Source organism: Malaclemys terrapin, chromosome 11 (assembly GCF_027887155.1).
Source record: "Malaclemys terrapin pileata isolate rMalTer1 chromosome 11, rMalTer1.hap1, whole genome shotgun sequence".
In the NCBI taxonomy this organism is placed as follows: Eukaryota; Metazoa; Chordata; order Testudines; family Emydidae; genus Malaclemys; species Malaclemys terrapin.
The window spans coordinates 2,605,306-2,618,934 of NC_071515.1; the positions used below are offsets into that span (position 1 = coordinate 2,605,306).

The following is a 13,629-nucleotide window of genomic DNA, read 5'->3' on the forward strand; positions in this document are numbered from 1 at the left end:
ACCTGTAAATGGTGCAGTTTCCTTCTGCCCTGCCTGCCTCTTTGCAGGGGTGATCTGTGGGTAACAGGCTTGCTAACGAGACACTGACCAGACCCTTCCTTTCAGTTTGCCATGGACGAGAATTACCTTCACATCTGGCCCAGGAACACCTTCATGATGATAGCGCTGCCTAACCTGGTAAGAACCCACCATTGCCAATCCTTTCGGGGCACAGGGATGGCTCCAGGCCTGGCTCCTGCAGAAGCTCTGGGGCTGGGAGGGGGTTTGCGTAGACACGCAGACCCTAGCACTCCCATGGTGAGCGGGGTGCACTCTTTAACCCAGGGAGGCCCACAGCCTGAATCCGTGCTCTGCCGCTGACGGGGGCCATGATGGGGTGGGGAGAGGTCGCTCGTGCCCTTTCCCTGTTGTGCACCACTCTCACGTAAAGGCCAACCACAATCTGACCCTCTGTGGAACAGACCAGGAAAGTGCAGACCCTGTGTGAAAGGGCCTGACTCCTGATTGACACAAAGCTGGGCCTGTCTGCAGGGGATAACACACTGCTAGCAAGTGGTCTAGCAATGCGTGAGTGGGGGAGGAACAGGTGGAGGTGGAAACGGCAGCCCCACAGAGGCTGGCAGGACACACCTAGCCCGTGCAGATACAGCCCAGATCCTCCCTGCAGCTCATCAGCACTTTAACCCAACTCCTCTTTAGAAACTCCTGATGGCAAATGCCCGCACTGTCAGAATTCCCCTGGCTGTGCTGCACCCTCACACCAACCCTTCTGGTGACCTTGGCCATGGTGCCTGGTCCCAGAACGTGAGGCTGAGACTGGCCATGGGCCGACCTGTGCATGGCTGGAGAAGGCGTATTATGGAACACGGTACTAGGTTCAGTTCCTTTACTCCAAGGTAAGGAGAACAGAGACGAGGTCCAAGCTGCCCTCCAGAGGGCTGCATTCAGTATATGGCCTGTGCTCCGCAGAAGGTTAGAGCGCTCCCTCCTGCCCTGAAAAGCTATGACCATGAATGCACATGGGCAGACAGCCAAGTGCAAGCAGCACTTTGCATTTGTACACCTGGTGCAATGATCGATGTTCTTTAGACAGCTGGGTCTGCTGGGGATTCCAGCCCTGGCACATGGGCGAAGAGAATGCTCCATAATGCGGGTTCAGACAAAGGCAAAGGGCCTGCTCCTGTTCCTTTAAAAGCAGTGGCAGTTTGGTCACTGACTTTGGCAGGCGCAAGCCAGAGCCAGCCCATCCTCCTGGCAGAGGACTTAGCGAGCAAACTGGGCCTTTCCAATATCCCTCTCCCTAACAGGCCTCCCCCGTCCTGCTTCACAGGACCGCATCCTCCTGCCAGCTTCACCAGCTGATCCCTGCACTGATGCACCCCAGCACTGAGCTCCACTTCCTCCTTTCCCACTTCTCCCATTCTCTGCTCCCTCCAACTCCCCTGTAACCACAAGTGCCTCCCAACCAACCAACCAACCAACCAACCCCCACTGGGTTTCCCACTGCAATAGAAATACAGCCAAGCACATACGTAGAAGCAATACCCGCCACCACCTGCCCTACCAAGTCATGGCCATGACCCATCTGTGCTCTAGCTCCTTCTCCCACCTTTGCTCCCTGTCTGTGGCTTGTGTGCGCTCGGAGACAGGCCTCTCCTTGGCACTTGGCACATGCCAAGACCGTTGTGGGTACTATGAGGATACAAACAATCAATGACAACAGCAAGAGGGGAAATGGGGCAGCTGTTGCAGTCCTCACCCCCTTCCCAAGCTGAGCTGTTTGCCTCCCTCGCTGGGGTCCCCGGCTGAGCTCTGTGCAGGGCTCATCTCCACCCTCTCAGAATCTCTTTGAATATCCCTTTGAACCCACAGGATAAGTCGTTCACCTGCACGCTCTTCATGCCCTTCGAGGAGTTTGAACGGCTCACAACAGGTGATCAAGTGCTGGATTTCTTCCAAACCTACTTCCCAGATTCAATTCCCCTCATAGGAGCGTAAGTATTATTTCTGGTGTTTCTTTGTTAATTAGCGCACTGCCGTAAAGCAACAGGGATGTGTCGAGTACTTGAGTGTTCACCTAGGGCTGGTGATTTCATGCTCTAGTGCGAATCAGCAGGGACTCTACCTCATGTGACAAATGCAGGACACTACAGGTTCCTTGGGAGTGGATCTCTGTATTTTTCTAGACACCAGATATATTGCAGAACGGATGGGTAGGAGAAGAGACTGAAGGCTGATTTGTAGTTCCAATGGGCATAACAAGTCGGAAGGTCAGGCTGCCCTTCACCAGGTGATAGTCATTAGACCACACTCCATTCCCAGAGCCAGAAACAGAAACCAGGAGTTCTGATTCCCAGCATTCAACTCCAGTCTACCAGTTACGTAATCTACTGGCCAGGTGTGTATCACATGCCCTTCTGGTGACTGGAAAACTTTGGGGATACCAGCCTCCTACTGCTAACAGTTAATGCTTTAGCTGAATGGTAGGTGTTGGAGCTCTGGATCTGAAGGCCCTGGGTGACAACACACGTGAGGGCCATTTGGCTGCACATGATTGAATGTCTGCTTTGTCCATTTTTCTTTACTGAAAACCTAGACTGTCACTGTCCCAGCCTGGCCCATTACTGCACTGTAGGGCCATCAGTCTGTAGCAAGCAGACCCAGCTACAAGGTCCCATGTGCTTCCAAGGTAGCTGGATCTGGGCAGAGTCTAGTCCCCATTTCCAGCTCTGGGTCCATAACATACAATCCCAGGCTCTGATCTCTTTTCTGAGCTCATCCTTGAGACATGGGACTCTGGTTTCCAGCCTCTGGAACCAGTGCCTCAGATCTCCTGAGCCTCCCAGAGCGCCATCTACCTGTGGTCACTCTGGCTTCTAGCTTAACCCCTTCAGGGACAACATAGTCCTTGTTGCCAAGAAGGCGAACAGCATTTTGGGCTGTATAAGTAGAGGCATTGCCAGCAGATCAAGGGACATGATCGTTCCCCTCTATTCGACATTGGTGAGGCCTCATCTGGAGTACTGTGTCCAGTTTTGGGCCCCACACTATAAGAAGGATGTGGGAAAAATTGAAAGAGTCCAGCGGAGGGCAACAAAAATGATTAGGGGGCTGGAGCACATGACTTACGAGGAGAGGCTGAAGGAACTGGGCTTATTTAGTCTGCGGAAGAGAAGAGTGAGGGAGGATTTGATAGCTGCTTTCAACTACCTGAAAGGGGGTTCCACAGAGGATGGATCTAGACTGTTCTCAGTGGTACCAGATGACAGAACAAGGAGTAATGATTCAAGTTGCAGTGGGGGAGGTTTAGGTTGGATATTAGGAAACACTATTTCACTAGGAGGGTGGTGAAGCACTGGAATGGGTTCCCTAGGGAGGTGGTGGAATCTCCATCCTTAGAGGTTTTTAAGGTCAGGCTTGACAAAGCCCTGGCTGGGATAATTTAGTTGGTGTTGGTCCTGCTTTGAGCAGGGGGTTGGACTAGATGACCTCCTGAGGTCCCTTCCAACCCTGATCTTCTATGGCAGGAAAGCAAGGAACAAGGCTTAGCCAAGGACTGTCTTAACCACAGTCATTTTACTCATAAGCACTAATGAGTTTCAGGTCTTCAGAAAATAGAAGTTCTGAGGTACTCCAGACTGATCTCACCCCTCCTGTGAGTCCGAGGATTTCTCCATATTTCAGGCTAGGCAGAGTTCCTCCTCTCCTGTGTCTCCTGCTTCCAGGTGGTGATGGTTAGCAGCACCCCACTCTTAAACAGAGTCTGTCGCTTTTTAACCATGTGCTCAGCGGGAAGGTTCCAGCCCCCTCCCCAGTTAGATTTGCCCCATCCGTGTAGAAAAGCCCATTGACCCATGGGGTGAGCCAGTAGTTGAGAATCAGTCAAGCTGATAACCCCAGATTGTTGTCTTAGTGACTTTTCTGTGAAACTCCTTTTCTGGGCAGCGTGGCTCTCTGGAATGCCATTCAATAGGCTGCCTTGAGCAAGTTCAGACATGTTCAGCACACAGTACCAAGCGGAGAACACAATTCATATGGACATACCAACTCTGTCACAATTACATAGAAAACCCCACCAATGTCCAAAGAACGTTGCAAAGTCAAGCTCTCCGAAGGTAGGAAATGCCAGAATTAAGATTGCTAAACCACCTTAATTCATCCCCCTTGTGCATGTGCATTACAACACAGTCATTATTACATAATCACATACTGTTTTGCAACAAGACCTTTGCTTCGTTCAGTGCCCAAGGATGGACCTGCTCAGGACTGAATCAGGGCTGTGCAGTGAAGGAGGCTGGTGTCTGTAGGACCCTGTCTCATTTGTTGCAGAAGTTGGAAGATGCGTAGTGAATAAGTCAGGGATTGCCAGAGGAGAAGGGACAGTTTTATGGTTAAGACAACTGGCTTCCATCCCTGCCACTGCCACAGAATTTCTGCGTGATGCTGGGAAACCAACCTTGTCACCGGTGGCCACTAACTGCATGCTCCCCATTCGCTCAGTGGCTAGTTTGACCCCCAGGAGGCTGATTATCGATGTGTCATTTTTAAATACCGCTGGGCTGGTCCTGACATGGCCCTTTTGCTAGCAGAACAGTGAGATATGTGAAACCTGTCGCTGACCCCAATATCCCCTAATCAGGCCCTGAGTTCCAGAGAAGTCAGTGTGATGTGAGCATCTTTGCTGCCACCTACAGACCAGTCTCCAGCATTACACAACTGCCTTCCCTGGAGACTAGTGGGAGAGTGAAGTATCGGGGGTAGCCGTGTTAGTCTGTATCCACAAAAAAACAACAAGGAGTCCGATGGCACCTTAAAGACTCCTTGTTGTTTTAGTGGGAGAGTGAGAACATTTTCCACATTGGCCACTCGTTTTTCTCCCGCAGTGGCGGGGAGGCACTCAGGTGGTGACAAGTGGCACAGAAAAGCTCCTCAGAGAATGAGGGAATGAATATTTCTGTATTCAGAGCCAGGGGGCACTAGTGCACTGGGAACGAGGCAGAAACAACACCCTGAAGAACAAGAATAAAACAAAGCATTGAATTGCTGCCTCATTTCCTGAGCAGAGTCTGCCCTGAGCACTGAATGAGGCAGGGGCCCTGTGGGAAAGACAGTGGGGGCCAAAAGGCCGCCGAGAGTCCGCACAGCATAAGGGATGCCCAGCTTGCCCTCTGCACCATCCACTCCACTCAGCCCAGAGCAGATGATACAAAACTACTTAGGATAGTTACGTCCAGTGCTGACTGCGAAGAGTTACCAAGGGATCTCACAAAACTGGGTGTCTGGGCAACAAAATGGCAGATGAAATTCAATGTTGATCAATGCAAAGTAATGCACGTTGGAAAATATAATCCCAGCTATTCATATAAAATGATGGGGTCTAAGTTAGCTGTTACCACTCAAGAAAGAGCTTGGAGTCATTGTGGATAGTTATCTGAAAAAATCCACTCAATGTGCAGTAGCAGTCAAAAAAGCGAACAGAATCTTGGGAATCATTAGGAAAAGGTTAGATAATAAAACAGAAAATATCATATTGCCTCTCTATAAATCCATGGTTCGCCCACACCGTCAGTACTGCCCCATCTCAAAAATATCTATTGGAATTGGAAAAGGTTCAGAAAAGGGCAATAAAAATGCTTAGGGTTATGGAACAGCTTTCATATGAGGAGAGATTAATAAGATTGAGACTTTTCAGCTTGGAAAAGAAACAACGAAAGGGGAGTTATGATAGAGGTCTATAAAATCATGACTGGTGTGGAGAAAGTAAATAAGGAAGTGCTATTTACCCCTTCTCATAACACAAGAACTAGGGGCCATCAAATGAAATTAATAGGCAGCAGGTGTAAAACAAAAGGAAGTATTTCTTCATACAACACACAGTCAACCTGTGGAACTCTTTGCTAGAGGATGTTGTGAAGGCCAAGACTATAACCGGGTTAAAAAAAAGAACTAGATAAATTCATGGAGAATAGATCCATCAGTGGCTATTAGCCAGGATGGGTAGGCATGGGATCCCTAACCTCTATTTACCAGAAGCTGGGAATGGGCGACAGGGGATGGATCATTTGATGATTCCCTGTTCTGTTCATTCCCTCTCAAGCACCTGGTATTCGTCATTGTCAGAAGACAGGATATTGGGCTAGATGGACCTTGGTCTGACCCAGTCTGGCCGTTCTTATTTTCTTAACTCGCATGCGGGTCCTAAGCTGGTCGGCATGCACAGAGGCTGCCTAACGCCACACAAAAGCAGACGGTGATGCTCCTGCATAACCTTTAGTGCAGGGGTTAGTGCATTGACCCAGGAGCTGGGAGACCCCCCAGTTCAAGTCCCTGCTCTACCTGCTGAGGAGAGGGTGGCTGAACAGGGATCTGCCACCTCCCAGGTGCATGCCTAACCAGTGGGCCATAGAGTCATTCTAGCTCTGGCCCAATTCATCTTTCATTCAAGTGGAATAACTTCTATAGGGGAGCTCGAGGGCATCGAAATAGTCTATAGGCCAGTGGTTAGGGCACTCACCTGAAAGCTGGCACATCCCAGCTCTTCATCCGACAGAGGGGGGCTGGCCCTGGGGTCTCCCATCCAGGGAGAGTATCATGACCCCTGGGTTATAAGCGCGGTTCCCCACCCTCTGGGGCTGCTTTATGTAGGTCTAGGCAGCCTCTGAGCATGCCTACCAGATGGGGCCCAACCCAAGAGTTAGGTGGCCAAATGCCTGTGTTTCCCCTACTCTGTCGTTTGCACTGGGGCTTAGGTGAGAGAGGGATGCCCAGAGGGAGGCCGCCATGCACATGCTCAGAGGCAGACACACAGGCCCCTAAGGAACGCTTACTGCAAACACGAAGGCACTGAGTGAGTTTAGGAGCCTACCAGGTTTGGCGGCAGCTGAGTGGGAGTTTTGTGGATTGCAGTGGGGCTTCAAAAGGCACAGGCAAAGCATTTAAATGCACTGAAATCCATTCTTACTCAGCAAAGCACTTAAGTACATCCCGTTGAAGTGAATGGGATTGAAGCATGTGCTTAAGTACTTTGCTGAATAGAGACGGGAAGGGCCCTGTAAGGCAGTGGTCACCAACCGGTAGATTGCGATCGATGGGTCAATCATGGAGCCTCTGACAGTCGATCGCAATCTCCGGACACTAAAAGTCTGGCGCCCCTGGGCCACTCCCAGAAGCAGCTGGCACATCCCTGCGTGGGGGTGGGGTCTTTGCATACCACTCTTGCCTGCAAGCACCTCCCTCGCAGCTCTCATTGGCTGGGAGCTAGGAACTGCAGCCAATGGGAGCTGTGGGGGTGGTGCCTGCAGGAAGGGGCAGCGCGCGGAGCCAGCGCGCGGAGCAGGTATGTGGCGGCAGCTTCTGGGAGTGGCACGGGGCTGGGACAGGCAGAGAGCTTGCCTTAGCCCTGCTGTGCTGCTGCCCGGGAGCCGCCCAGGTAAGCACCGCCCAACGAGAGCCTGCACCCCTCCTGCACCCCAACCCCCATCCCTGAACCCCCAGTATCTCCTCCTGCACTCTGAACCCGCTCCTGCACCCTAACTCCCTGCCCCAGGCTCAGCCTGGAGCCCCCTCCCACACTCCGAACCCCTCGGCCTCAGCCCATAGCCCACACCACCACGCCCTGCCCCAGCCCGATGAGAGTGTGGGGTAGGGAAAGTGAGGGAGGGGGGATGGAGTGAGCAGGGCAGGGCCTCAGGAAGGGGGTGGGGCCTCAGGGAAGGATGGGGGTGGATCCTGGGTTGCTCTTAATTCAAAAGTGATCTTGTGCTTAAGAAGGTTGGATACCACTGCTGTAAGGGGATGCAGTGTAAACAGGACCACAAAGATGAGGGATAGTGTTAAATATGACTATCAGCTGTAGAGTAATGGCAGTCTATAGCTCCATGAAATTACCGTTACATTCTGCGGCATGCGGCAGCTTAATCCCCTGGTTTGAAGTTCACGATCTAGCTAGTCGGGTTTCCCACAACTTTCAGCACAAGTACCCCACGGTAAAGGTTGGATTGCACATCCTGGCACATTACGTATTACACTGATGACTGATTCGCTTATCTCCAATGATGACGTCACACATTTCATGCAAACTGTCTGTTGTTTTGGCTGAAGGCGAGAGCTGCAGCGTGATTACTTTTTGCTGCCACCCCAGGCCATGATCTCTGTGAAGTGCTCTTCGTACCACATCGCCTCCCGGTGTGTGCTGATGGGAGACGCCGCCCACGCCATGGTACCGTTCTATGGGCAAGGCATGAATGCTGTGAGTTTGCAGTTCCTAATGTCCTGCATCATTTGTGACCAAAAAGCCATTGCTTTTAAGTTCAGACATTTAGCTCCAGTTGGTTCCATTTGCTTGCACAATTGATTGGCTGGCCCTGGGTCTTGCCGGGTTTGAGGCTTGGAGGAGGAGGAGGAGGAGGAGGAGTTGTCTGGGTCTGGATCCACACAAGACTGAGATTCCCTGATAGGCTGAAGGGACCTGTGTGAAGTGGGTTGGGTTTTTCTGCTCCCCGTAGAGTCACGCAAGTCTTTAGAGCAAGGCGCCGGTATCTTCAGCTGCTGCTGGATGTCCGGATAGTGGTGTAGGGAAATGCATTTGCTCATGCATGCTCAGGCCAGAAGGCTACGTCTTCCCTTTTCAGATAGACTGTCACAGTGCAAGGCAACTGCACCTGAATTTCCCTTCTCTGAGCCAGCCAGCGCACCACTCTTAGACATCTGCTGTTGCCTCTCTTGCATGGAGACCCCTGTCTCTCTCCCTCCTGAGCAGGGTATTTCCAGGTGCCTGCTCCCTGCCTGCACTGTGAATTCCCCTTCCTTTTCTCCTCAGAGGTGGTAAACAGTGTAATGGTCCCAGTTCAGTTACTGCACAGGTCTTTCTAAGCAAGCACCTTTATTCTTAAGGTAAAAGCATTACAGAGAAAATATATTGAAACAATAGAAGCCCCTACACACATGGTAATAAGCCAACCAGAGATCACCCCCTGACTCCAACAAGGGCTCTGGATGGTGAACAGTCCTTACTACCTCCCCAGGGGTTTTCCTGTGGTTACAAGTTCATAGCACCTTTTGCTCAGAACCTGAACACCCAGTTTTATGGGGCAGAAGTCCTTCCTAACCTTCCCCAAGGATTGGGACCCCCCCTTGGGCCAGAGATCTTGTCTATTTGCACTGAAGAATCCCATGCACTGCTACAGGCTGGGGACCGACTGGCTAAGCGGCAGTTCTGCAGAAAAGGACCTGGGGATTACAGTGGACGAGAAGCTGAATATGAGTCAGCAGGGTGCCCTTGTTGCCAAGAAGGCCAACGGCATATTGGGCTGCATTAGTAGGAGCATTGCCAGCAGATCAAGTGAAGTGATTATTCCCCTCTATTCGGCACTGGTGAGGCCACAGTTGGAGTATTGCGTCCAGTTTTGGGCCCCCCGCTACAGGGAGGATGTGGACAAATTGGAGGGCGACAGAAATGATTAGGGGGCTGGGGCACATGACTTATGAGGAGAGGCTGAGGGAACTGGGCTTATTTAGTCTGCAGAAGAAAAGAGTGAGGGGAGATTGGATAGCAGCCTTCAACTACCTGAAGGGGGGTTCCAAAGAGGATGGAGCTTGGCTGTTCTCAGTGGTAGCAGAGGACAGAACAAGGAGTAATGGTCTCAAGTTGCAGTGGGGGAGGTCTCAGTTGGATATTAGGAAACACTATTTCACGAGGAGGGTGGTGAAGCACTAGAATAGGTTACCTAGGGAGGTGGTGGAATCTCCATCCTTAGAGGTTTTTAAGGCCCGGCTTGACAAAGCCCTGGCTGGGATGATTTAGTTGGGGATTGGTCCTGCTTTGAGCAGGGGCTTGAACTAGATGACCTCTTGAGGTCTCCTCCAACCCTAATATTCTATGATTCTTCTGTGATCAGAGTCAGTTTTAACTCGGGCTGTTTAACTGAAAGTCCTTTCTCTGCCTGTTGGTCCCTGGAGAATCCAGTCTGAACCAGTCTATTTGAGTCTCTCTCCAGGCGGTGGGAGCTCTGGGGAGGTTTGACAACCTGAATGAATTTTCCTAACCCCACACCCTCACAGTTCTTAGTCCCGGGAGGGGTGTGGTCCCCTTCCCCCAGAGAATTACATACAATCTCTGGCCCACAATGATATATAAACTTCATTCAATAAAGTTGAACTTCATTCAGCACAGTTTGTCCTGCACAGGAGTTGCAGAAAACTGCCATCTGTCACATGTCTGCATTGCATTGCACCAGCCTGGGTCCCTGGGGGCCATGGCTACGCACTGAGGTCCCTTGGGAGCTGCAGGTGGAGCAAAGGGGAGCTGTCTGTGTGCTCAGGGGTGTTGCATTTTTGAGTGGGTCTGCCCCACAATTGTGTGCCATATCCCCCCCTCCATAGTAAGGGACTTGTGTCCACCAAGAACACACCCCAACAGAGCGCTGAGCAGAGGCGCTGGGGGGGGGCGATAATGGGGTGATTCTTTGGACCTTCCCCAAAGTTATCTTGCTCTGTGTGGGTGGGCATAGGAGGGAGGGAAGGGAATCTTTAGGTCCTATCCTCCCCCCGCCCCACTGCCTCCTGCTGTAGCAGTGGAGCCCCGCTGTTCATGCAGGAGTCTGTCCACACTGCATTTATACAAGCAAGGGTTGGTCAAATAAGCGGGAGCCACAAGGCTGCGGGATCCCAGCCCGGGAAAGTTGTGTGTGTTTATTCTGGTGCAGTTTAGGATGCTGTGTAGCCCTTAACCACGTCACTGTCACTTTGGACAGTAGATGGGCTACCCCCGCTCTCTACGTCTGAGGAAACTGAAGCACAGAGATTAATGTCTCAGATTTGGCTCCATCACAGTAGGGACCACAGTAAAAGTGGTTGATTTTCAAAGGTGCTCTCACTGCAGCTAATGGGTGTTGTGGGTGCTTAGCAACTCTGGGGGAAATAGTGCAGTAATCCCTGTCCTGGAACACATCCACACCAGGGACAGGGCTAAGGCTGCACATGCCTATTCCTGACTTTCCAGTGCGACCCATCGACCAGTCTTAACACAGTGGGTTTTGTATAGAAAAATATATTCGAGTCTCTCTCTGGCATCTCTCTCACACCCAGAGCTGCCCTCGCTTTCTTCCTCTACCCCTGGGTCCTAGGTGCCCCACTCTCCCCAGCTCTCTCTTTGCCTTGCCCCGTGTCTTCAACCTTCTCTTGGTTCTTCTCCCTCCCCGGGCCAAAGGAAGGGGAGCGGGCACTGTTACTGTGGCTGGGATTCCCTCCAGGAGGGCGGGGCTGGGTCTCTTCCTCCAAAAAGTCTTAGGGAGGATTTTCTTGACCTCTCTTTCCTGCCCAGGGTGTAGGGGATGCATCAGCTCGTCCCCACTGGTCCTGCAGCACCCTGCATCAACCTCCTTTGGAGCCAGGCTCGTCCCTCCTCCTCTGAGAAAGGGAGGGGCCAGCCAGAGAGCAGGTTCAGAGCCCGCTGCTGCTGCACCAGGCCATTAAGGTGCCTCCCCACCTCTCCTCAGAACTGCGGCCACGCGTCTCAGAGCCCAGGCTAAGCGACTCAGGCTCACGGGGCTTGCCCTGGGGGCTAGAAAGAACAGTGTAGACGTCTGGCCTCGGGGTGGAGTCCGGGCTCTGATATTGGGTGAGGGGGGCGGGTTTCAGGCCCTGGGCTCCAGCCCAAGCCCACACATCTACACTGTTATTTTTAACCCTGCAGCACAAGCCCCATGAGCCAGGCTCTGAGACTCGCTGCCGGGTTTTTTTTTTTCTGTGTAGACATACCCTGAGCAGCCACTAAACCTGTTTAGCCCGGGCAGCAAGTCTAGCCCAGGCCAGTGCTCCTGCCTGCCCCCTGCCAGCCAACCCCAGTTTAGGACCAATCAGGCTTTTGCTGCCAGCTATTTTCCCTTTATTGTGTCTTCCAGGGATTTGAAGACTGCCTGGTCTTCGATGAGTTAATGGACCAGTTCCACAATGATCTCAGTGAGTAAATCCCTGGCATGGCAAACAGACCTGGGTGGGAACTCTGGGCAGTTTGATCTGACATCAGTCACCAAATGGGTGCTCCCAGGGATGGCCTCTGACCTACCCAGAAGATCAAGGGAGACACTTACTGTGAGGGACAGTCAGGAATTAACCATTTGGCCAGGAGGCTCCTGGGGTATCTAATTATCCCCAGGAAGGGGCACATGGCACTAGATGTGCCAAAGCCTCCCCCGCCTTCAACTTTCCCCAGGTTCATCTCCCCTCTCACTCCTATCGCCCCTTCCCCTTGCCCCGGTGGGCTGGCAGCAGCACGCCTTCCTTGGAGCCACTCTGCCTTCCTTGCTGACGCCGATGTGCCCCATAGCCCCTGTGCTCATGCGTGGCCTGCTGGATGGCGCAGGAAGCAAGTCAAGCGAGGCAGGACAAGAAGACAGGCTAGGGGACGGGGAGACAAGGCCAGACAAGACTCATGGCAGAGAGAAGAGCTTCATGCCAGCCCCGGGACCCAGCAGCCTCCCCACCACCAGCACAGCACCGCAGCAGCTTCCCGTTAGCCTTTGGGAACTGCATGGTGCTCGCAGCTAGGGGTGAGCCAGTGCCTACAGGGCTAATGGAGCGGGCACTCTGCAGAGGGTGGAGCTGATCCAGCTGTTGGGTTGCAGTCCCAGAAGCTGGCGTTCGGTCTAGCCACCTCCTGAGAGGCCGGCTCAGTCGAGCGACGGGCACTCGTGCCGTGTGCCCTGGGGAGAAGTGCATGCACCATGGAACTCCCCACTCCCTGGCTTGGAACGCAGCATGCTCCCTCCCACAGGAGGAGCAGGGAGAGGGACCAGGACAGAAGGCAGAGCCAGGGAGCAGACTGGAGCCTAACTGGTATGGACTGATCCCTCTTTCCCAGGTGCCTGCCTGCCCGAGTTCTCCCGGCTGCGAGTGCCCGACGACCATGCCATTTCCGATCTAGCCATGTACAACTACTTGGAGGTAAGACAGCAGAGCAGTGCTGGGCGTGCAGGTGCTCTACGCGAGGTGCCCGTGAGCAGTCCTGGGCGCAGGCAACGCCCTCGGGGGGAGAAGAAAGGGAGCAGCAGTAGTTGAGCTGTTTTAGTAACCTGGCCAATTGTGCTGAAATGTGTGTGCACACACGCAGGGCTGGATTTACACCTTACGCGCCCCTAGGCGCCACCCCCCCGACAGCTGACCTTGTGTTTTCCGGAAAAATGAAACTTTGAACTCTTCGGCGCCCCTAGGCACGTGCCTACTGTGCCTCATTGGAAATCCGGCCCTGTGCACATGCGGTTTTAAGTGGCAGGTCGGCTGTGCCCTTACCGTGGTCAGAGAGATGTCCCGTGTCTGTTAATGACTGTTAATGCAGTGATGTGGTTCTGATTTTGTCCTCTGCCCACTACAAACTTAGAGCTGGGGGGAGGGGAAATAAGACTTGACATCTGAGAACTCCCAGCAAGAAAACCCCTTGTCCCCCATTCTCTTCCAGGCGTGCACACTCGCACACACAAACACACGCGCACGCACACACACGCACGCACACCCAGGAGCCCTTTACCAGTGCCTGACTTCCCAGCACCTTTGCTGAAGTGAACTGAAAAGTGGAGATTTGAGGTTTCCAAGCCCAGCTAAGAGCAGCCTTTCCCCAGCTGTGCAGGAAGGGGC

The 13,629-nt window shown here is 52.8% G+C and overlaps 1 protein-coding gene across 3 annotated transcripts in view; it reads left to right on the forward strand.

The window, feature by feature from the left end:
• The window catches only part of KMO (kynurenine 3-monooxygenase), a 38,416-nt gene that overhangs the window by 18,689 nt on the left and 6,098 nt on the right, over positions 1 to 13,629 (forward strand). For all 3 annotated transcript variants that reach the window (XM_054044131.1, XM_054044129.1, XM_054044130.1), the window contains exons 8-12: positions 106 to 177; positions 1,873 to 1,994; positions 8,101 to 8,248; positions 11,901 to 11,958; positions 12,860 to 12,942. In XM_054044131.1, the coding sequence (XP_053900106.1) occupies positions 106 to 177; positions 1,873 to 1,994; positions 8,101 to 8,248; positions 11,901 to 11,958; positions 12,860 to 12,942 (483 nt within the window). The remainder of the gene's footprint in view (positions 1 to 105; positions 178 to 1,872; positions 1,995 to 8,100; positions 8,249 to 11,900; positions 11,959 to 12,859; positions 12,943 to 13,629) is intronic.